Source organism: Cinclus cinclus, chromosome 4 (genome assembly GCF_963662255.1).
Source record: "Cinclus cinclus chromosome 4, bCinCin1.1, whole genome shotgun sequence".
Taxonomy (NCBI): Eukaryota; Metazoa; Chordata; class Aves; order Passeriformes; family Cinclidae; genus Cinclus; species Cinclus cinclus.
The window spans coordinates 66,677,576-66,700,885 of record NC_085049.1 but is presented as its reverse complement, the minus strand read 5'-3'; the positions used below and the strand labels follow the sequence as shown (position 1 = coordinate 66,700,885).

Here is a 23,310-nt window from a genome sequence, read left to right as displayed (position 1 = left end):
GTTTCCAAATCTACCTGCAGAACTATGATGTGTGGTACCTGTAGTGGATGTTTTCCCAGGGAAAAATGGAACAAAAAAAGGGTTGAGATGCTAGCCCGGCTGATATTTCTCATATAGGCAGTGTCCTGAGCCTTGTGATGCGATTACAGCCTGTGGTTTGCCATGGTTCCCACAATGCATGGCAGGTGCCTTTGGAGAATGGCTTTTAAATGGAGGAACCATTTACAGCAGCATTTAAAACCTTGGACCATCTTATTTGAGCTCAAATCAGCTGCCCTGATGACAAGCAGCCCTGTGCCAGCTGGTTATTACTGCTGGTTTATGCTTTACAAAAATGAGCAATGAACTTTAAAAATATTTAGAATGAGAGATGCCAATAAATGAGAGAGGGGAAAAGGAGAAAAAAGGTTGTGTTAGATGGGGCTGTTGTCCATACAAGCCTTTCTGCTTCCCCTGCTTCTAATTGCAACTAGCTGTATTCACTTTGGCACCAGCTTGCTGTCAGTGGGGAATGTCACAGACCTGCTGTGGTCCTGAGGTACCTGGAGAAGGCCTAAAACCAGGTCTTCACTGTATGTCTGCCTTAGCCCTTCATCTCCTCCCTTAGCTGACTCCCTGACCTGTGCTTAGCTAAAGAATCATCTCTGCTCATTTGGTTTTTGTTCTCTTTGCTCCCTGGTCTTACAGTGCCTGGTTCTCTGCAAAGGACGGCTGGAAACTGAGCAGTGCACTGCACTAAACTGGAAAGTTATTCACTTAAGCAGCTTTTGATGTGGGATAATTAATTACTTAGCATAAACAGTGATTACTTAATTACTCAGCATAAGCATTTTGCTTTCATAGAGGGAAAGTGCTCAGGGCTGAATGAGGCTTCCCTAGAGCCACGGGGGTGAGGGTTAGTGCAGCTGAGCAGCACATGATAAAAGCTGCTGCAAACTGTAGCTCCAGCACACAGGAGGTCTCCTCCTTCCTGTTGATTTGGTCACAGTTTGCTGTGATGGAGAGCAGGGCTCAGCTCAGTCTTTCCTGCACATTCTCTTCCATCTTTCTCTCTGCCCCATGAAAAAGCTGCTTTGGGCGACACGGAGAACTGGCTGTTCCTCAACACCGAAGGTGGTAAGAGGGGTGGGATATGAAGGGATGGGGCTCTGATTGTTCTGGAGTGTGGGTGCAGCAAACTCATCTTCTTTTCTCTCTTTCTCTCTCTCTCTCATTTTGTAAAACCAGTTGTTGGGGGGGGGAGGGGGGAGGAGCTGTTTCATCATGCTTTTTGCATGGTCACCTTGAAAATGAAATGCAGGGGGTTTAGATTTTGCATTAGTTTTAACTTCTTCTTCCTGGGCCCATCACTTCCTCCAAGCCTGCAGGAGAGGTTCCCACCACAGCCTCAGCCAGTTTAGCCCTACATCCTCAGTGCTTTTAGCACCATTTCCCATTTTCTCTATGTGACATGTAACAGACATGAGCACCACACAGCACCAGCTCTGTCCAGCCTTGCTCTGACCCTTCTCTAGGCTACTGGGCAAGGATTAAAAGGGTTGAAAAGCAAACAAGAGGCTTGAGGAGTTCCCCTCCGTTCCAGCAGCACATCACAGTGGTGTGTACAATTGTGCTAATAGTGGGGGGAATGCAGGGAACAGCCTCCCACAGCACAGAAAATTAACATGTGTTGGAAAAGCAGAATCTGGCAACTGGATGCCAGCATTTGTTTACATTATAATAAGGTATGTGTTCCTACTGCAGAGTCAGGATGCATGAAGACTGTGGTTTACACCTACAGTCTATGTGTGTTTTGCTGTAAGACAAAGACCTGAGCTGGGGCTCAGGTGCAGCTATTTTGGGATGCCCTGTGCTGTATGAAGAACAGATGTGTGAGGACAGGTGGCCTGTAAGGGCCCCTTCCATCCCAAGTTCTGCTGTGAAAGGGTGTGAGCCAGCTGTGGCCACGTGCAGCCGCCCTGGGTGACACCATGTCCTTGTGCAGATGTGGAAAGCAGTCGTGGGACACAACGTGTCAGTGAAAGTGGAGGCTCAGGGAGACGACTGGGACACGGACCCTGATTTCGTGGTGAGTGTCTGGTGTGGCAATTATTGTACTGGTGGTGTGAAGAGCTCCTGGCCCTGGGCACTTGCTGCTCAGCTTAGGACTCAGGGGTCGGCATGGCTGCAGCGCTGCAGGGCAGGAACAGAGCAGTGTCATCAGGCCCTCACAGGTACTGTCAGGTCACCTGTCTGACACATCTCCAGAACCTCCCACATCACTGCATTCCCCAGGGCTGACCACAAACAGTGGCATGTAAGGAATAATGAAAGTGCAGGGTTTCTTAAACCTGCTCCCTGGTAACTTCCCTTGTCCTCTCTACATGTGTTACAAGACACAGCAAACACATTTTTTTCTGTTCCACATTGTAACTACAGGATTCAGGATTTCCCTCACTTATCTTTTTTTTTCCAGATGAAAAATCCTCTTCTGTTTACAGTCATCTTGTGCAGTTACAGCTCTGTGCGTCTTACACTCTTGTTTTCTGTCTAGTTTGACTCTGAGTGAGCTGGTGAGAGAGCAGAAGGGTTCGGCCTGGGGAACCCTCTGCATTCATACAGGGTCATGATTTCCATTTTCCCTTTGGTTCTCTATTGCTTTCCTAAAAAGCCTCTCCTGTTAGACAAGAGTCCTGTCTTTTCGAGGTTCAGTCTTGCTTGATTATTTCCAGTAAGAAATTCTAGTTTGGGGCAGAAAATCAAATTCCTTTCTCATAGTTTCAAGTTATTAAGTTTTAGGAAAAATCTACCCTGTCCAGTTTTTTGCTCACTTAATTTCTTCTATTTGTGGAAGCATTCAAACTAAGCGCGAACAGAATAAGACTTTGTATTATTTTTTTCCGTTCTACTTCATATATACATATTTTCAGCCTTATTGTATCTTAGGAAAGACTTTATTGATGTTTCACTTTATCGAATATATGTTCAGACCTCCCACAAAGCTACAACACAAGCCCGTGATAGCCATGCCCGAGGGCTGAGGTCACTTCGGTTTCTCGAGCGTTTTCCCGAACAGCGAATTCCCCACGTTCAAGGTGTCACCTCGGCTCTGCGGAGCGGGTCGGGACCCCGGCCCTGCCCTGCCCGGCGGGGATGGGGGGGCCGGGACCCCTGGGCCGTGCCCAGTCCGGGTCTCACGGTCGCGGTTCGTCCCGCAGAACGACATCTCCGAGCGGGACCAGCGCTGGGGAGCCAAAACCGTCGAGGGCTCGGGCCGCGCCGGGCACATCGAGTGAGTGACTGCGGGGGGACCTGGGGGACCGGGACCGTGGGGAGGGGACGAACCGAGCCCAGCCGGGGAGAGCGGGGCACAGCCGGACTTGCGGCGGGCCCGGAGCTCGGGCCCCGCTCTGCGGGTCCTCCTCGCTGGGTTCCGGCCCGCAGCTGCGGGGGCATCGGGGGCGAGCACTGCACGTGCGGCTGCCCCGGGGCGGAGGCTGCTGCTCCTTCCCTGCCCGGGGCTGACTTTCGGGACAGCCCAGGCAGCCCCGCAGGGTGTCCGGTGCAGTACTCGGAAAAAGGAAGAAGTGGGGTCCCGAGAAGGTCGGGGTGCAGCCCTGAACAGCAGGAGAGGGGCTGGACGTCCCCTTGAGCCCCTTGGTCCCTTGCCAGAGCGCGGCGTGCCCGCTCGGGCACGGTAGCTGCATGTGAGGTGGCAGCCAGTGGAGCCCAGAGCGGGTAGCTGGTCCTGCATGTGTGTTCTGCTGGGCTTTGGCTGGTGCAGGGCCACGGGAATGCTCCAGATAGCTGCACTGCTCTCCAAAATCCCACACCGACCTGCCCTGTCTCTGTCTGTAGTATCCATCAGCTGAGGAACAAGGTATCAGAGGAACATGAGGTCATCAAGAAGAAGGAACTGGAGACTGGCCCCAAGGCATCCTATGGCTATGGGGGCAAATTTGGAACAGAGCAAGACCGAATGGATAAGGTAACAGCTGTGGAAGGCTTGCTTGAGCCTCACTGCAAAAATGCTTTTCTCAAAAAGGAAGGGGCATCCTTGTGTTCTGGCCTGACCCTGAAGGGAGAGAATGGAGAGTTTGCATGGCTGCACAGATTCACACATGTCCAGCTGGCCCATAATCTGTCTCTAGGATCTGCAAATTCATTCGTATAACTCATCTATGCAACTTCTTTGCAATGCTCCATTTAGCTGTGAAGGACTTTCTGTGGCTGCGTAACAGTTCAAGCCTGCTGCATAACAATTAAATCTGGTGCCTCCTTACTTGTGCTTGGAGAGCTAATGTATAGTAACTCCCTCCTCATATTCTGCATTACAGGCCTTGTATCTCCCCAAGATAAAGCCCTAGACATCAGATCTAGTCTGTGTTTAGTGATAATCATTATTATCACAAACCTTTGAACATTTAATGCTTCTTTCTCAGAAGTGAGTTTGCAGTAGAGTTCCACAGGTGTGGTCACTGGGGGATTGAACAATACCAGGATGGCAAGGTGAGAAACACTGCCCTGAAAAATTCCCTGCTCTCCCGGCCAGAGCTGTTGCAGTCAGGAACTGCACACACTCCTCAGGAGAAGGGGGAGAAGCTGAACACTTGTGGCATCCTGGTGAAACCAGACAAAAGCCAAGAAGTTGCTCAACAAAAACACCCTCACTATGGTCCAAGAGAGTCTGAGTACAGCTGTTCCTTTTTGTCATAGAGCTTCTGTGGTTCCTGGCCACAGCACCTCCAGCAGGGAGAGCAGGATCCTGGCCTGGCCCGTGGCCAGGTTTGCTGGCCCTCACTGTCAGATACAGGAACAGGGAATGGGTGCCAGACCTCTGCCTGGAGTTCTCAGCTGTGTGTGCCTATCTGCACTTTCCTTTTGTCTCCCCTGTGATGATCCACCATGCAACTCCAGCAGCATTTGAGAGCAGCTGGCATTCGGCATCCCATGCTTTGCTTGATGAGCTGGCAGTGGGGGGGGGGGGGTTGTGACATGACAGCCCTTGGGGCTCCTCCTGTGTCTCAGAGCAGAGCTGCTGCTGGCAAAGGCCACGTGGAGAGCATGGGCACCATCAGCACAGTCAGCTCGCATTCTGTGGCTGTAAGCATGTCAGCAGAATGTGGAGGCAGCTGTGGTGCCTCTGCCTGTCCACCATGGATGCTTATGTCATGCTGTCTCTCCTCTCAGTGCGCAGTAGGACACGAATACGTTGCTTATGTTGAGAAGCACTCCTCCCAGACAGATGCAGCCAAGGGCTTTGGCGGCAAGTTTGGAGTCCAGCGGGACCGAGCTGACAAGGTGTGTTGGACAGTGAAGCTGAAATACATTGCTGCAGCCTGTGCTGGCCCTGAGCACTGCTGCATGCCACACTGACTCAGTGTGCAAAGCTCGGGGCCTGCAGGGTGTGCTGTGTGCCGTGGTTCCGCTGAGGCGAAGCTTACCTGTGAGGGTAACTGGTGTGCCTAGCTGTGGTGGGCCTGCCCCATCCAGGCACAGCACTGTTTGTCCAGGGGCTGTGGTGTTTGCACCTGCATGCTGCAGCACAAGACAGGAGCCAGTAACAGCCTGGCACCAGGGAATGGAGGCTGAGACCCCATCTTGGCCCTCAGGATGATTGACAGTCCTTCCCTTCTTGTTCCAGTCAGCACTGGGCTTTGAATACAAGGGTGAGGTGGAGAAACACTCGTCCCAGAAAGGCAAGTCCTTGGGCACATGTGGCCCCTTGACCCTTTACCCAGCTTCTCTTCTGCTCCCAGTATCTCATGCTGTTGGCTGTGGCACAGTCTCCTGTCTCTTGTTTCAGATTCCTGTTCCCAGCCCATCACCCTTGTGGTTCCATCCACCACTGTCCTGTGTCACCATCCTCATACTGCATGTCCTGCTTGTTTCTGTGCTTTGCTTTGGTGGAAACCCCTTCCTAGCTGAGCAGAGGAGCCAACCCCACCATGCCATGGATGGCTGGTGCTCCCTCTCCTCTCAGACCCCTTTGTAGAACTGCTCCACAGGAAGCCTGAGCACCGTAGCACTTGAGAAGGGATTGCTGGAAAAGCAGCCCTGCAAGCAAAAGGCACAACAATGATATGGAAGCAAAACCCCACAAAAAAAAAAAAAAAAAAAAAAACCTTCTGCAGAACTCTGCAGATAATTCAACAAACAGTGCAAGAATCAAAACTAAGGGTGTTTTAAATATTCTGCACGCAAGGGAAGATGAGAGGGCATGGTCTATTGGTGTTTCAGGTAAATGTGAGGAATACTGCATTACCAAGTAAAGAACTGAATCAGGGTGACTTAAAAGGAAACTATAAAAGAAGGAGAATTGTTTGAGGCATTCTTTGGGTTGATCTTAAAATAATTAATGAGATGCAGTTGTGCTCTATTAGCATATTCTTGTAGACACAGGAATTAATCAGGCTGTGTGAAACCACAGTGTCCTGGTTTGAAAGACAGGTATTTGCCAAAGAAAGGCAGAAGCCTTCCTCTGAAATTAAGAGTATGATCCCTCCTCCCTACAAATTACCATAACTTTGGAATTAAGGGAGCTCTCAGGCAAAGATATGGGGGTAGGAATAACAGTTCTTTACTAGTATAACTAACAAGACAAACAAGAACAACAACAGCTATGAAATTACCCACAAACAGAACAGTAACTCAGTCCCAGTCCCTTTCTGGCTGCAGGCACCTTTTCCCTGAGCTGCAGTTCCCGGTGCTGGGGGCGGGTGGGTCCCGCAGAGCTGCAGGAGGGCTGGGGGTGATGGCAGCGCTGTCCCAGGGGGAGAGAGAGAGATGGAGAGAGAGCCCTCCGCTCACGGTGTGGGTGCCAGTGCTCAGCAGAGTGCTGGATGGTGGCAGGTTCCAGCGAGAAGGCAGCAGGGCAGGGTCTGACAGCAGTGAGGATGGCTCCCGGCGCTGGGATGGCAGGGATGGGACACAGGCGGCGATCGTCCTTCTCGTCCCAACTCCGCGGGGAAATGGGGCGAGTCAGTGCCTTCCGCTTCCTCTTCTGGCTTTTTTAATCTCTCAGGTTTCCCTCTTCCCTCTCCTTCCCCCTGCCATTAGGATTTAATCAACAGATATCTTAGCATGACAATGGAGAAAATTCCACAGAGAGAAAAGGAAAAAGAAAACCCAACCCCCAACACCACAGAAATTGCTCAGGAAATAGAAGTGTCAGAAATAGAATGTTTGGATTTCTTTTTTTACAAAGGTGTCCATACTGGAAGCTCCACCAGCAAGGTAAAAGTCATAAAATCTGTGTTTACTGAAAGCAAAATTCTTAAAGGTCCATTTCAAAGCAGCACTTTAGGTAGATAATTGTTTAGTCACAATAAATTTAAGAATTTTTAGGACTTACAGATTAAGTGACTGAGCTTCTATGAAACAGAAGTCCATTCTGGAATACAAAATGTTCCTACACATATTTCTCTAGATCACAGACTCCATGGGTTGTTACAGCTGAAGTTGTCAAAGAAGCCTCAATTCAGTCCTGTGAAATGCAGACCTGTGAGAATAGGAACAGGGAGAGGTGACTCCAATTTACTCCTGAAGGGCAGGATTTAGAGACTGAGCAGGCAGGTGTCTGAAAGGAGGAGTCTGTACAGCCAAGAGTCAGGATGGATGCTGAAATATCTCAGGAATCAGCCAGTAATAACCAGGTGGTCCTCAGAAAACAGGTGAACATGGTTGAAGTCGTTAATGGATCACTGTTTTGGAGATGGAAAAAGGAGAGGCATGAGGCAACTGCTCTGCTCTCACACCATGGCCAGTGTGCCAGGGAGAAGAGTGTTAGCAAGGCTGCAGGAAGGGGAGTTCAGCCTTGAGTCCCCAGGGTCAGGTGTATCCTTGTGGAAGCTGAGATTACACTATAGCAAATGTAATCCTTTTTGCTATTCCCATATTCCAAAGGTTCAGTGTTTTACTCACAGCCCTTTCCTGAGGCTGGCAGACCACAGGCTGAAATCCTGTGTCTGGGGATGGGTGGGGATCTGATGCCCTGGCTGTCAGTGCCCAAGTCCTGCTTGACTTTGCCTTTGTGGGTGACAGAGTTCCCACTGTCCTTGGCACATCTGTTTTCTTCCTTTCCTCCTGGCCTGTGTCTCCTGGTGCCCTGACTCCCATTTGCCTTGTGCCCCCATTCCAGTGGGCTCTCATCTGTGGTTCTCCTTGCCATCCACTCTGTCCCCTCCAACCCTCTACTTCCTGTGGTGTTTTCCATAATCTCTGCTGCTATCCCTTCTCCTTGGAGGCCCTTCCCAGTGCTGCTCCCTATCCTCTCCTCACCAACCCTGTGCTGAAGGCAGCATTTGACTCCATTCACCACCTCAGATTACTCCAAGGGTTTTGGCGGCCGTTATGGAGTGGAAAGGGATAAGGTGGACAAAGCAGCTGTGGGATACGACTACAAAAGCCAGGCAGAGAAGCACGACTCTCAGAAAGGTGAGCCACAGCAGCTAGGTGAGCTGGGGAAACTGAGGGCGCTGGGTCAGCTGGAGGGGCTGGGGGAGCTGTGGGAACCAGGCAGTGTCAGGGCTGGAGCTGGGGACTGTGCCCACTGGGAATGGGGGGCACTCTGCAAGGCATTTGCAATCTGCTGCAAGAATGGTGGAAGAGCTACAGGGAACTGTTGGGAATGGGACGGGTGAGGAAAGCCATTACACAGTGCATGGCTGCTGAAAAGAGTTCAGGCTAAAGGAAAAGGAGCAGAAGAGTTCTGTGGGGAGAGGGATCTCTTGGGTGGTGTATCACTAGAGGAAGGGTGAAGGGGAAGCACTGGCAGGTGCTAATAGCAAGTGACATATCCCAGGGAGGAGGGAGGACTGTTGCTGCAGCCCCGGTGGGGAAATCTGGCCTTGTTCCACGTCTGTCTCAAAGTCCTGGGCATGGAAAACCTGTGAGACCAGCCTGACTTGCCTCCTGCCCTCCCTTGTGCATTCTTTTCCATGTCCTGATCTGGATCCCTGTGGCTGAAGACTATTCTGTGGTTTTTGGTGGGAAATTTGGGGTCCAGAGGGATAATCAGGACAAGAATGCCCTTGGCTGGGACCATCAGGAAGAAGTGCAACCCCACATATCCCAAAGAGGTCAGGCAATGCTGCCAGAGCTGGCAGCAATTTCCTTGGAGCATGCACAGACCTGTGTCTGCAGCTTGTGGTTCATAGTAAGAGATCCAACTGCTGAAAACACAATGTGTCCCAACACGCTGCAGAGCAGCTGAGACCCCAGAGCACCAGGGCAGAGTAAGTGGGAGCTTGGATCAGTGGTGGACAGGGAATGTGAGACCCTCAATCAGGACCCCAGACTCTGCCGTACTTTCTCTGTGAGGGGCATTCCTGACCATAAGCTCATTGTAGGGGTGAGCACAAAGGAATGAGGCAGAGCAGATCCCAGGAATGCCTCGTGTACAGCATCACTGAACAGGGCCATGCTCCACTCAAATGGGGTGAATGGCCTCACCCTGATGCCTTGGGCTGGGGTTTGGCAGCCACAGCCCTGCACACCTGTGCCTTCACCTGAAAGGAGGGAGGGATTAGTCCTAAAAGCTATTGTCCTGAACACTTAGCTTTATTCTGTGTCTCATCACCTGTGGAACTAATTAGAGATAACACATCCAAACTCATTTCACTGGTTACAGCATACTGAAGTCAGAGATGCACACAAAATACAAAATACTATAAAATAACATTTTTCCCATACAGACTATGCCAAGGGGTTTGGAGGCCGTTATGGGGTCCAGAAGGACAGAGTAGATAAGGTAAGACATCTGCAACCTGCAATTGCTTCCTCCTAATCCCTGCTTTTTGCCCAGTTGAAAGAGAAGAGCTTCCCCCAGTGGAGGTGAGATCCCAGTGCACAGCTGTGGCAAGAAGGAGCTGGCCAAGTGGAGAATACCAGAGGTGTAGAGGAATGCAGCCTGAGGAGACTGTAATGCAGGGAATTCCTCGTGGCACTCTCTGTCACTCCTCACTTCTCTGCTGTTTGTTGCCCTCTGCAGGTTTTTCATTCCTGTCGAGGAATGCCTCATGATCTGTTCAGGTGCTAAATATTCCTGGACACCCTGACAAGCTCCAGCAGGGATGGGATTGGCATAGATCAATCTATTGTGCATAAAAAGAGGTCACCAAGTTGCTGGTTCAGGTTTTCTGTTTGGACTGACACCAGGCAAAGCATCATCTACAGTTACATCTCAGACTGAGAGGGATTGACTGGTATCAATTCTGTGCTTGGCAGGCTGCCCTGAAGGCTTGGTCCGCAGAAGGGGTTCCTGCCAATGGGTGATTCCTGCCAATGGATGTGGATAGCCTACAAGATGTGAATCCTGGGGCTTGGGGTGTTTGGAAAAGGCAGTAAGGGTGCCTTCCCTGAAACCTCTTTCCCCTGCTGGGGGCACGGTGCTGTGCCTGGTACAGCATTGACTGAGAGCTCGAGAAAACTGGGGAAGATACAAACATACTGAAACAACCCGCATGGTCCTGTCCACACAGCATGTGTAGGCTGGGCCAGCTACAGAGAGGGAAAGCTGGCCTGCCCTCAGAAAAGATCAGCACTGTCTGTGAATATAACAGCAGCAAATGGAGGGGCACTGACACAAGGCACATCTTGTATGTGGTCTAAAGCAACATGCAAAAGCAGATGAGGACTTGGTAAAAGGGCTATGGGTCCTTTGGGAAGCAGGATGCAGAGAGGAGATAAGCAGTTCTTGTTTGGCTCAAAGTGAACCTGAATTTGTGCATTTTGAGATTACTGAAGCATAAACAAACATGGTAAAAAATAAGGATTAATAACTAATGGTAACTAGTTAGTAACTAAGGGCAAGTAACTAAATTTCAGATTGCCTGGTCCTCAGGAGTGGAGAAATGCTGAATCCACTGCATCAGAGCAGAGTGTAACAGACCCTCAGGCAGCCTGAACTCCCCTTTGGTGAAGTTCTGGATGCTCAGTATCAGACTAAGGCTTACACAAAATACAAATGCTGTCATATACACAGCATGTCCATGTCTCTGCTGTGACCTGTGGACACCTGGTTCTGAGCCTGCAGGTTGGTTTGCCTGCTCAGGTGTATTTTCTGCAGGGAGGTCAAAGGTACTGTTGGGGCTTCATGGCTGCAGTCGCCACCAGCTCATTGTGACACCTGCAGGCAGCATCTGGTGTAAAGTGTCAGGCTGAAAGTGGGTCCTGCCTGCTCGTTCCTTTTGCATGAAGTGGTTTTCTCATGCAAGCAGATAAACCCTTAAGCCTTCTCTATCTCACTTTGGTTTTCCTGCAACCTCCCCACCAATACTATTCCCAGTTCAGCCTGTCTCAGTACCTCCTGGAGCCAGTGATGCTGCAGGTGTTCACACATAGGTGAGGGTGTCCAGTCCGTGCCACTGCACACCCAGGGCAGTGCGGCAGCTGTGCATCCAGCAGGGAATGGCCTCATGCCACGGGGAGTCCAGGAATGGATGCATGGTGTCCCTGGGCCTGGGGAAGAGGCAGATGGCCAGGCATCATGCCAGGCATCCCCCCAGCTCCTTGCCATGGTACAGGGAGTGCCCCCAGCCCTGCTGTCCTGTGCCACTGCTCAGCCTCCCCTGCTGGGCTTCACAGCACCTTTCCAGCTTTCAGTGCCACCTCTTGGGCAGGGGCAGTAGGCTTGTCCCCAGGACAGGGAGGAGTCAGAAGCAGGGACTGTGGCAAACAGCCTCCCCTGGGCCAGGGCAGGTGTACAGGTAAGGACAAGCACACCTGGGAACAAAGCTTGCCGTTGCCAGTACCCAAAGCCAGCACAGGCATTGCCCAACAAGCTGAACAATTCTTTCACTTCTTCATGCAGAGTGCTGCTGGTTTTGATGAGATGGCAGCTCCCACCTCCTCCTATGAGAAAATAAGACCCCTGGAGGCAGGTGAGTACCATCCCTGGGCTTAGGAAGCTGTGGGCCTCATGGTTCTTCTGTTGCAGCATGCTGGCAGGTGTGTGCTGTGGTGGGATGGGGATTTAACCTGTGCTGGAGGGCAGAAGTTGGGTGAACTGCAAGTTGCTCTGGAAGAGGCAGAGGTCTGGGCTTCTCCTAGGTGCTGGAGGTGGTAGAAAGAAGATGTAGGGCTGAGTCTCTCAGCTGTCTCCTGACAGGAGCTTCCAGTGGCACCAGCAGCCTGCGGTCGCGGTTTGAGCACATGGCCAAGTTGGCAGAGGAGGAGAGCAGAAGGCAGGTGGAAGAGGAGCGGGCAAGGCGGCAGGCCCGGGAGCACCGGGAGTCTCAGCAGCAGGTGAGCCAAGGCTGTCCTGCCATGTCCTCCCAGGCTCATGACACAGTCTTTTCCTCAGGGCCTTGTAGCTCCATGTCCTTCTATCTGATCTCTTGAGGGTAACCTCCTGCTTAAACTGCTTCCCTGCATCTGCCAGGAATGACCACTGAGCTTCACTGTTGGCACTGGACTTTCATTTTCAGCACACCGAACACTCATATAAGGACATACCTGCACCTGTGCATTGGTGCCTGTGCTCTGGCCTCAGCCTCTTTTGCCTCTGGTGCCTGGCAAACAGTGTGGTTACTGCTGTCCCAGCAGTCTGTATGTGGGGTGCATCCCAGTGAACTGGAGAGGGCAGCCAGCCCTTGTGTTTACCTGCCTTCCCACCTGCCACTGTTCCTGCACTCAGAGGACAGAGGGGTGTTAACAGTGAAGCTGCTCCCCCTGCCATGCTCCTTTTCAGGGCTGTCTGACTGTTGTCACCAGCCTTTGAGTGTCCAGGCCCAGAGCAGGTTTGTAGGTGGAGGATGATTTGAGTTCTTAGTTGTTGCTCTGTTGGGAATGTGAACAACCACTGTTCAAAGGGACTGAGCGGTCTGATGGCTTTTCTCCAGCAGGCAATCCCTCTGAGAGAGAAGGAGCACACTGGGGCAGCCCCTCCAGCCATGCCAGCAAGGGTACCCAGGAGCACTGCTGGGGACCAGCCTGTGTCATCAGAACAGGTGCCAAGGCAGCCTGGGGAAGCTGGGGAGGGGAGCAGGCAGAGGGGACTGCACCTGAGAGGGGCCATGCTTGATGTGCAGCCCTGCAGGAAGATGTGGAGCACAGCCACAGGGTGTGAGAAGCTTTGAAAGGGTAAGGGGCAGCATAGGAATGGGGATGGGACATGGCTGCACAGCACCTGACCTCATGGGACAAGCTCTGGGAGTGGGTCAGTGGCACTCCCAAGGGCTGTAGTGAAGCATGAGCAGAGTTCAAATACGTGTGTCCTGAGGGTCTCTAGAGCAATCCCAGCTGCTGGTTCATCACAGCCCCAGTAGCTCAGCTATTTCCCTGGTGTGAAGGGGACCATGCTTCATTTGTGCCCTGGCAGCAGGAAAGGGGTTGCCTTGTGTCAGGTGTTGGCAGTCAGGGAAGATCTGCCTGGGGGTTGCTTTGCAGGTGACCTTCCAGTCACTTTCCCACCTCATGCAGGAGGCCAAAAGGGAGGATGAAGAAGTACCACCCACTTTGCCACCAAGGCCAGCAGATCTGGATGCAGAGCTATGCAAGGTCGCCAGCCTGGGTCATCCCACCTACAGTGCAAGTTTGGATGTTGGTGGAGACTATGAGGAGCTGCCAGAGCCCTCTGACTACTACGATATTACCAGTGGAAGTGCTGACTATGAGGAGCTGCCAGCCCCACTGGGAAAGCTGGATTCCACCTGTGACTTTGGAGGAGATGGAGGTGAAGACTATGAGGTCATCCTTCCTCAGGACCCCAGCCAGAGCCAGCCCCACCTGGGTGAGTACTGATGGAAGAGCCCATGTCTTGGGAAGCTTGTACCTGTCCACTAACCTCACTGGATGTATGGGACAAGCTCCAGAGGGAATTTTTATCCTGTGGTCAGGATAGCAGCTTCTGATGATGGAGACTTGGTTGTGTCCCACTCCCCTGCCCAACTCTGAGGTGCAGATGAGCTGCATGAGATGCTGGGCTGGACAGCAGGAATCTGCTGGATCGGGGTCTGGGCAGGAGGCTGCCAGAGGCCCAGGAGAAGCTGGATGTGGACCAGTGTTCTTGCTGCAGTTTCCTGGCTGCCAGTGCTGCGCTGGAGCCTGGGGGTGCCTCTGGTTCAGCCCATCCCTCACATGTCTGGTGCTCCTGAGATCCAGTCTGGTGGAGTGTCCTGGTGTGAGGAGTGCAGGTAGCCTTTGTCCAAGCACAGGAGCAAACTGTTGACATGTCAGCAAACTGCTGACATGGGCTGCTGTCAGTGCTTCCATCACTGGGTAGACTGGCTGGTACTGGAGATGGCAAGTGAAGAGGTTCAAGTTATTCCTAGCCTTTCTTTTTTGGGGAGAAGGGCATGAAAGATCAGGACTCAACTGTCTCCTGGAAGAAGGGGAGGGAAGTCACACCTTGCTTTAGGCTGTGGTGCACCTCTCCTTGCTGACAAGGTTTGGATGTGCTACCCCAGAGCTGGGCTGGAGGGTGGCACTGCCCAGGACTGTGTGGCTGCTCCAGCATCTGTCTCATCTGTCTGTCCTGCTGTCTGTCCTGTGTCCTGCAGGGAACACAGACGGTGCCTATGAGGGACAGAGCCCTGGGATCTGCGCAGTGGCTCTCTACGATTACCAGGGAGGTGGGTTTGCCCTCGGGGCTGAGGGGAAGGCACTGTGTCCCGGCAGAGCTGTGCAGTGGGGACGTGGGGAAAAGACTGCGGTTTGGTGGTTTGAATTTCTTCCTCCTGGGAAGCAGAATGAGACCTGGCTTGGGAATTGTCATGGTATAGGAATGGTATTCTCCAATTTAATACTCCCAGTACAAAAAAAAAAAAAAAAACATGCATCACTTCTCCTCTCCAATTGGAGGCACAAAAAGGCAAAGATCAGAGGCTGAGATAAGAACAATTTACTAGAAGCAGCAATAAGAAAGCGAGCAGTAGCAGCAACCTTGTTAATAACAAAAGGTATAAGAAAGTAAATTATTCACACGGAAAAAATAGCCAGGAATTAGACAATAAATGGATGGTTCCCTCCACCACATTTTCTCAACCAGAAGAAACTCCATCTTCCTTGGAATTGAAAGTCCCTTTCCCCCATTGCCAGTCCCTGGCAATGACATGAGGTGGTATAGAATATCTTCCATGTCTTGGTCATGGCCCCTCCTAGCTACTGTAGAAAATTAGCCTTGTCCTGGCCCAAAGCAGGATAGGAACAGAGAAACTTCATCTTTCTTCTGTGAAAGATTTGCTCTGTCTCTGCTCTGTCTGTGCTGATGGATGGAGGTTGGGTGAGGTAAACTCTTGGGGGTTGTCAGAGCACTTGTTCTGTCTTCTCCTGCCTGGGGGATGGTGGGAGGAAGAATGTGAACCAGCTCTCTCTGATGTTCTCTTTGCATTGTGACGGTCTTTTCTTGATAATTTTTGCAGATGGAGATGATGAGATTTCTTTTGATCCTGATGACACAATCACTCACATTGAGATGGTGGATGAAGGCTGGTGGCGGGGACAGTGCCATGACAGAGTTGGCCTCTTCCCAGCAAATTATGTGAAGCTTCTTCAATGAAATGAGCACAGTGCAAGTTGCTTTCTTCCAAACTTTTGCCTCTATCATAGTTTGACACTGGCCAAATACCAGGCACCCACAAAAATCACTCACCCTCCCCTGCCACAGCTGGGCAGAGGAGAGAAAAATTTCATGGAGGTGTCATCAGCTGAGATAAGGACTGGGAGAACACTCCAAGTGCAAAAAAGCCTCAACTTATAGGTACAAAGTGAATTTATTACTAGCAGAGTCAGAGGAGGTTAATGAGAAATAGAATAAGACCTTAAAACAACTTTTCCCCCCCCAGACCCCTCCCTCCTTCCCACCAAGAGCACGGGGAGACAGGGTATAGGGGTTTTGGTCAGTTCATCACTGAGATTTTCTTCCACTGCTCAGGGAGAGGAGTCCTTCCATGTGAGACCGTGGGGTCCCTCCTATGGGAGAGACAGTTCTCCGTGAACTTCTCTGGCATGGGTCCATTCTCACAAGAAGCAGTCTGCCCAAAACTGCTGCAATGTGAGTCCCTCCCACGGGCACGCAGTTCTCCCAGAACTGCTGCAGCATGGGTCTCTCTTTCCACGGGGTGCAGTCCTCCAAGGACAGGCTGCTCCAGTCTGGAAGTAGGGACCCTTTCTCCACTGGGTCTCCCACTGGATCACAGCCTCCTCCAGGCATCCACCTGCTCTGGTATGGGCACCTCCCCCATGAGCTGTGGGTGGATCTCTGCATCCCCCATGGATCCCCATGGGCTGTGCATGGATCTCTGCATCCCCCATGGATTCCCAGGGGCTGTGGGTGGATCTCTGCATCCCCTGTGGATCTCCGAGGGGTGCAGGGGCACAGGTGCTTCACCATGGTCCTCACCATGGGCTGCAGAGGAACCTCGGCTTTGGCACCTGGAGCACCTCCTGCCCCTCCTTCTGCACAGCCCTTGGTGTTTACATGTTTTCCTCACATGTTCTCACCTCCTCCTCTTCTGTAGCTGGAATTCAAATTGCTCCTCCTTTTGTTTTGACTTTCTGGTTAAATCTGTTGTAGCAGAGGTGTTATCATCATCTCTAACTGGCCCAGCCTTGGCAAGTGGCATGTCCATCCTCAGAGCCATCAGTGTTTGGCTCTGCTGGACACGGTGGAAAATTCCAGCAGCTTCTCACAGGAGCCACATCTGTGGCCCCCCTGCTGCCAAAACCAGGCCATGCAAAACCAACACACCTACCTCTTGCCTCTGTGAATCACATATTTACGAAGAAAATCAAAACAAAGTGGGCATAGGTTTGTTTTTTTTTTTCTTTTTTTTTTTTCTTTTTCTAGCCAGAGAAGAGAAGAGAAGGAGGTGAGAACATGTGAAGGAAACTACATGGAGACACCAGGGTGGGTGGAGAGGGAGGGACAGGAGGTGCTCCAGGCACCAGAGCTGAGATTCTTCTGCCAGCTGTGGTGAGACCATGATGTGAAGTGTTTTCTCCCAGTTAACTCATGAACCTTTTATTTAATTTGTTTCCCTCCTCTGCCCAGCTGTGGTAGGAGAGGGTGGGTGAGTGACTTTTGTGGGTGCCTGGCATTTGGCCAGTGTCAAATCATAGCAACCTCTCTCTGCTTCAGCCTTTCCCATGTTATTAGCTTCATTTGGCTCAGCTTGGTAGATCCATGTCCAGAGACATATTAAGAAGCAAACTGGCAGTGCCAGAGGGAATGTTTTGTCTTATGCCCGAGAGGATTTTGATTCCCATCCACTTCCAGGTGGGAAAGGTGGGATGGTTTAAGGCATATGAGTGCAATATAAGGTCTGCTTTATCTGGGCTGCCCCACCTGTCAGCCAGCAAGCCAGCAGGAGTGTGCCCTGTTCCCTGTGGGGCAATTCTCAGAGCAGAAATACCAAATCTAGTCCAGGCAAGGCAGAAGGAACGTGAGCTGTGGGACCTTTGTCAGTTGCTGTGGCCCTGGATCTCATCCTGGTCAGGGAAAAGAGCAGTGGGAAAGCCACATTTGTCTTTATTCCAAGGAAGGGTTTCCATTTTTACGGTAAGCCATGTTTGTAACACAGACCAGAGAAACCCAAACATGCTCTGTGTGCCCCTTTTGGGTACAGGTGTGTCTGTCCCTGGGGGCTGTGCCCTCTCTCACAGCTCCTGCTCTGGCCTGGCTCAAATTGTGTCCCATGATTCTGTGACAGCTTGTTGTCCCCTGTGCCAGCTGGAGGCTCCTGAAAAGGCCCCTAACTCTTCATCACAGATGTGGAGGAAAGGCTTGGCAGCTGGGAAGCAGGACAGGAGGAAACATTTTGTTGCAAATGTTTAAAACTGTTCTCAGAAATGCAAAGCCAAGTGCTGCCTAGAGCTAGGGTGGATGCTCAGCTGTGGGAATTGTTCCTCTCTGGGATGCAGGTACCATCACAACAGGAATAAACCAGGGACAGCTGAGTAGAACAGCACCTGAGGGGGCTGTAGGAACACCTGAGGGGCTGTGGGAGCATACCCCAGTCACTGCCAGGAGCGTGTGCAGAGTGTCCCAAAGCTTTAGAATTCAGTGTGGTTCTCAGGTGAGTTCTGGACCACCCAGCAGTTGACCAAGCCTTGTGGCATTCCTGCTCAGTGGTTGATCCTGGGAAAACTCAAAGGCTGTGTCTGTCACAGGAAAGGTACATTGGGATCCAGGTTAAAAATTATCAATTTTAGTGTAACCTTTCAAGTGGTTTCCTGTTTGGATTTCTGGTTGGTTGGCTTTGGGGTTTTTGTTTCTCTGAGGCAACTTTCCCAGTCTTTTTCCTTGTGAGGTTTTGCTGTGTTTCCTGCTGTCCCTTTGCAGGGGCTCTTCAGAAAGGGGTCCATCGGTCAGACTCTGATGTGTCCAGTGACACTGGACTGAGGGTGTTTCAAGGACTTTTTAGAATCCAGTGAGGCACAGAGCAAGAAGGGCTGAGGGGCTCACAGCCTGTCTGGATAAGAGTAACAGCCCAACCCAACAGGTGGGTTACAGAAACATTTATCTCCTGAAGAGTAAAATCAGCACGTGTTGTGCACTAAGAAATGCCAAACTGCTCCCAACAAGGCTGCTGTGCCTCCCAGTCTCAGTTCTGACTCTCCAGTGGGTTTATTTGGGAGCAGATTAGATATTGCTGGGTATCTCTTGGTAACTGCAAGAGCTGCAGGTGAGCATGTCTGGGGCCAGCCAACATGCAGCCGACGTAGGTTGTGTGACTGCAAGTATGACCTGTCTGTGTCATCTCCCTTGCCCCAGTGAGCCCCTGCTCCTGGCTCTGCCACAGTGCTGGACATTGCTGTGCCACACGTGCACCTGCAGGTTTGGCTGCTGCCCCTACACCCACAGAATCATCTGAGCTTGGACCCAGCTGCAGACCCCCAGCAGGAGGAGGGGACTGAGGCAGCCCCACATCCCCAGCTGGTCCTCAGCCACCATCACCCAGAGCCACACCACACACAACAGCTGCACAGGGAAATGTTCTGGCTATAGAGCAGATCTTTCTGGTGAGGAGTTCAGTGTCATCAGCTCTCAGCTCAGGGCTGAGCCCTGTGTCTGACTGCAGCTCTGGGGCCATGGGTGGCCTGTGCAAGCTGCTGAGCTCATGTACAAAGTACTGCAGAGCCTCCCTGGCAGCCTGGGGAAACCCAGCAGACATCAGATTTAAAGCCAAGGCATGTGGGGACAGTGGGTGGTGGGACAGCCCCTCGTGCCTAGGCCAGGCTTTGCAGTCCAAGACCTTGGGCAGCCCTGAGGCAAGAGCTTGTGGCCATGCTCACGTCCAGCACGTGTCTGGCACCATGTGAATTTGCCTTTCGCAGAGTTCTCTGGCAGTAGCACAGCTGCAGCAGGTCCTGTGCTGAGCTCAGCCACATGGCATCTTGAAAATAAAGACAGAATCCTGGACCTGTAGCCTCGTTCCTGACTTTATTTTGCCATTCTGCTATCAGTGATGTGCTGAGGGTGAGACGAGCGATGGCAGAGTACCACGTGCTTGGGCTGGGAGCCCCAGGCTCACAGCGCTGTCACAGGCATCCCACTGGTGGACACGGCAGTGAAAGGTCGTGCCCAAGGCAGCCCTGGCGTTGCTCAGGCATTGCTGGGAGAGCCTGGTGTGTCCCTGACCCTCAGAGCCCTTCGCAGGGCCCCCCCACACCTCCTGGTTGCGCAGGTTGTAGATGAGAGGGTTGACCGTGGGCATGACGATGCAGTACAACATGGACACCAGCGTGTTGGCCAGCAAGTAGCCCGAGCTGGGCCAGTTGTAATTCAGTTTGGGTGCCACGAAGTACAGGGTGACCACAAGCAGGTGTGCAGAGCAGGTGGAGAAGGCCTTGCTGTGGCTGGTGGCCAGCGGCATCCTGAGGATGGTGGCCAGGATGCAAAGGTAGGAGATTACAGCAAGCAGGAAGGGACCAAGTCCCACAGAGATGCTGGAGACGTGGAGGGCCAGCTCGTTGGGGTGGGTGTTGCTGCAGGCAGCCCCCAGCAGCGGTGGCACATTGCAGAAGATGTGCTGGAGCCAGGCAGCCCTGGAGAAGGAGAGCCGTGTGGCCAGGAGCGTGTGCACGGCTGAGTCCATCAGCCCTCCGAGCCAGCAGCTGGCAGCAGCTGGCACACAGGTGCCACGGCCCAGGAGCTGGGTGTAGCGCAGGGACTGGCACACAGCAGCGTGGCGGTCGAAGGCCATGAGGGCCGGCAGCGTGCACTAGGGCCCCACACACCACATCAGGAAGAACACCTGCACCAGGCACCCACTGTAGGAGATGGTGGCCTCTGGGCACAGAGTGTTTGCCAGGATCTTGGGCACCGTCACCGACGAGTAGAAAAGGTCTAGGCAGGCCAGGTGGCTCAGAAAGGAGTACATGGGGCTGTGGAGATGGGCATCCAAGGACACGAGGGAGAGGATTGCAGAGTTCCCCAGCAGTGTGGCCAGGTAAATGGACAGGAAAAGAACAAAGAGGAAGGGTTGACCATGGGAAAAGCCCAGGGGCATGAACTCCATCGCCTGTGTCTGGTTCATACCTGCTGTGGGGCAAGATGGGTCAGCCTTTGGGCAGAAGCGAGCACTGAGGCGGGGGGGTGGTACTGTGAGCCAGGGGGCTAGAGCACAGCCACCCATCAAGCAAGGGGTCATTAGTGGTATGGCTCTGATCCTGTCTGCCTAGTGGTTGAAAGTTTCCCGAGTTCAGATTTCTCAGACACTGGGATATTGGAGTCCAAAGAGATGCCATCCAGTGCTGGGTACCTGACTGCAGAAGAAGCACACAGAAAAAGCCAAGAGCAGGGGCCATCCATGCACACCTCTTGGGAGTTCTTGCCTATCCAGCCCCTAGTCTTCATGACTATTCCAAGCATGTGTCCTCCTCCTGGATGTGTTTATAGTGAGTAATTATTCCCTTGCCCCTGGATAGGTCACAGCATTCCTTAGATGACATGGCCACCAAGCTTGCTGTTCCCCAGCCCTGGGCTGGAGTATGGCATCACCATGTACCGGTTAAAAATGTTTTTTTCTTTATCCTGTTTCCTGCTTTGTAATAACCAGCTCTCACAAAGCAGGGGTTCCACTTACAAAAGTACAGGTTCCAACAAAGAGCAACTCATCACATGGGGTTTGTTGAGCCACAGGAAAATTTAAGCCATCAGGGATCTCCTGGCCTGGAACTCCCAACCTTTTTTCCATCATCCTATTTCAATTTTCACCCTGACACAAGGGTTTTGCTAACTGTCACATGGAGCTGTGATCACCATGTCCAAGAGGTGGAGGAGGCATGAGGAAACATTTACAGTTCAGAACTTTGGCCAAGAGCTGATGGAGGTGGCATGTGCTGGGCACTTATGGCCAGGGCTGCTGCTGCCCAGGCCATGGACTGCATGGGTGCTTCAGTGGGCAAATACAGAGGGCAAAGACCAAAAAAAGAAAAAAAAATAAACTAAAAATAAAGCATCCCCTTCCTCTTTTAGCAACAGAAGTCAGTTGTTATGTCTGTTCAGGAGATTAAACAACCCGATTTAATTTCAGGTTGGTTTCCTTGCTTTAGACCCATTCATCCGGTTTTAATTTCCCTGCCCAAAGCCCGTATCTATGCATCAGTCATACATTTATAACATTAAGTGCTGGAGAATTCACTGCCTCTGGTGGGAGTTTGTTTCTTATAGCTGCTTACCACAGGAAACTGTCAAAGCACAGTTAAAATAATGCAATTTTTCCTGTTGGAATTGCTCCATTTTCAGTTCTGTCTCATTCATAACTTTCAGGTCCTCCAGCTGAAGACTGTCCTGTTCTGAGGCTATTTTCTCCCTGTGCACTGGGAGCAATACCAGGGTTTGCTAAGCAGAAGCAGAATTAAATTCTGATTAATTTCGCTTTCACTTGATAGCTTTTCAACATTAAAAAAAAAACACTTTGAGAGGCAAATGTTCAATCAGAAGATGAGTTCTTCCTTGCCTGGCACAGTGACATCCTAGCTTGTCACTCCATCCAGGATGTGCCAGGCTGGAAAACCTCTGCGTGGGCAAGCTCTCAAGTAGTTGCACAGGTCAACATATTCTTTTAACTACTTATTCTGCACACTTTGAGGTTTCTTAAATTACTAATTCTGCACCTATTGGAGAGGGATACAAGGACTGTATCATCCAATGGTGTCTATTGCTCTTCCTCCAGCCCCAGCCTGAGCCAAGAACATTTTGGTGAAGGAGTAGCCCAGCCTGCCTGTGCCAGTGCTGCCGTGAGAAGGTCCTGGGGGCTGAATGCTGGGGGAGCCTGTGGTGCAGCTCCCTGGGATTTGCCTCCTGCCTCCAACTGTCCCTGCTGCAGTGCCACACAGATGTGGTCTTACCTGTGTCCCAGGGAGGGGATGCAGTCTCCCTTACCTGTGGGCAAGTGCTCTGGCTCCCACACCTGAGCATGCTCTCAGACCATGGAGGTGCATTGCTGAGCCAGGGGTGCCTCGTGGCCCATCAGGACAGTCAGGTACTTCTCTGGTCCCTCACAGGAGTGTTGGCAAACAGAAACATCCCTGCCCAGGTGCAGGACATTTTCCTCTACAAAATTCATGAAATTCCCACTTACCCATTTCTCCCTGAAGGGACCAGCCCAGGGAGAGACTATGGCAAAGCAGGTACACACCTGGGGGTGTGCCATGAGTGAATAAAGAAGGAAAGAGGAAGAAACACGTAAGAAAGCTCAGCCCAGCCCCAGCCCCTGTGCTGTGTCACTTCCCCCAGGGACTGGGAGAGACGGGGCAGAACCTGCAAGGAAAGAGGGGAGAAAAGATGCTGGACTGAAGCTGAACCTGGGAAAGCAGAGGAAAGGTGTTTCCCCAGGTATTTCTTTAATCATTATCTTGGCTTTTCCTTGGTATCTGAATCAGTAACTAAAAGTTTGTGTTACAGCAATAAACTGAGTGAAACTCCTCAAGCTGAGAGGGTTCCTGGTGGCAGGGGCTGAGGCCAGGCCTGGGCTGGGATCAACACTGATCTCTCTCTGAAGCCTTTGATTCCCTTCTTCCCAGGCCAAGCCGTGTCATCCCCTCCTGTGCTGACACAAACCTGCTCAATTCTTCCAAGAGCAGATCAAGTTTAGGCCAAAACTCACCCGTCCCTGTGAGAGGCCCTGGCCCAGCTCCACACCTGAGGTGTCTGCAGCTGCCTGGGCTGGAAGCTGCTGCAGACACACAGCTGTGGCACACACCCGTGCTCCCCTGTGCACTTGGTCATGATGTTCATTTGATCTCAGAGTGCACAAGACACACAGCAGGGGACTTCTGTTTACTCACAGCAGAGCACTTTTATTTTATGCTAGCAACACAGTTAGGCCATAGAAGGGGAGACATAAAGGAAACAAAGTAAAGAGGGGGGGTCAGGAATAGCTA

At 51.8% G+C, this 23,310-nt stretch overlaps 1 protein-coding gene and 1 pseudogene across 2 annotated transcripts; one reads left to right on the top strand and one right to left on the bottom strand.

Annotated features, from left to right (window-relative positions):
* The first annotated feature begins 886 nt into the window (after positions 1-886).
* On the top strand, positions 887-19,348 carry LOC134043735 (hematopoietic lineage cell-specific protein-like). 2 transcript variants are annotated; one of them, XM_062492430.1, is made up of 15 exons: positions 887-1,116; positions 1,985-2,068; positions 3,198-3,271; positions 3,838-3,967; positions 5,170-5,280; positions 5,624-5,678; positions 8,305-8,415; positions 8,949-9,059; positions 9,675-9,730; positions 11,792-11,861; positions 12,089-12,225; positions 12,822-12,929; positions 13,402-13,711; positions 14,481-14,552; positions 15,342-19,348. In XM_062492430.1, the coding sequence occupies exons 1-15, from the start codon at positions 1,060-1,062 to the stop codon at positions 15,476-15,478; spliced, it is 1,623 nt and encodes a 540-aa protein (XP_062348414.1). In that variant the 5' UTR covers positions 887-1,059; the 3' UTR covers positions 15,479-19,348. The 2 variants fall into 2 exon arrangements, with proteins under 2 accessions (XP_062348414.1, XP_062348413.1); XM_062492429.1 differs by lacking the exons at positions 8,949-9,059; positions 15,342-19,348 and having other exon boundaries at positions 14,481-15,087.
* Positions 19,349-19,525: 177 nt separating this feature from the next.
* Positions 19,526-20,534, bottom strand: LOC134043736 (olfactory receptor 5V1-like; annotated as a pseudogene).
* Positions 20,535-23,310: the final 2,776 nt, after the last annotated feature.

Excerpts from the sequence above, each read along its gene's own strand:
- LOC134043735 (XM_062492429.1), top strand. The coding sequence starts at position 1,060 with ATGAAAAAGCTGCTTTGGGCGACACGGAGAACTGGCTGTTCCTCAACA. Across the intron at positions 1,117-1,984 it reads GTTCCTCAACACCGAAGGTG|ATGTGGAAAGCAGTCGTGGG; the intron begins GTAAGAGGGGTG and ends GTCCTTGTGCAG. Across the intron at positions 12,930-13,401 it reads AGCCTGTGTCATCAGAACAG|GAGGCCAAAAGGGAGGATGA; the intron begins GTGCCAAGGCAG and ends CACCTCATGCAG.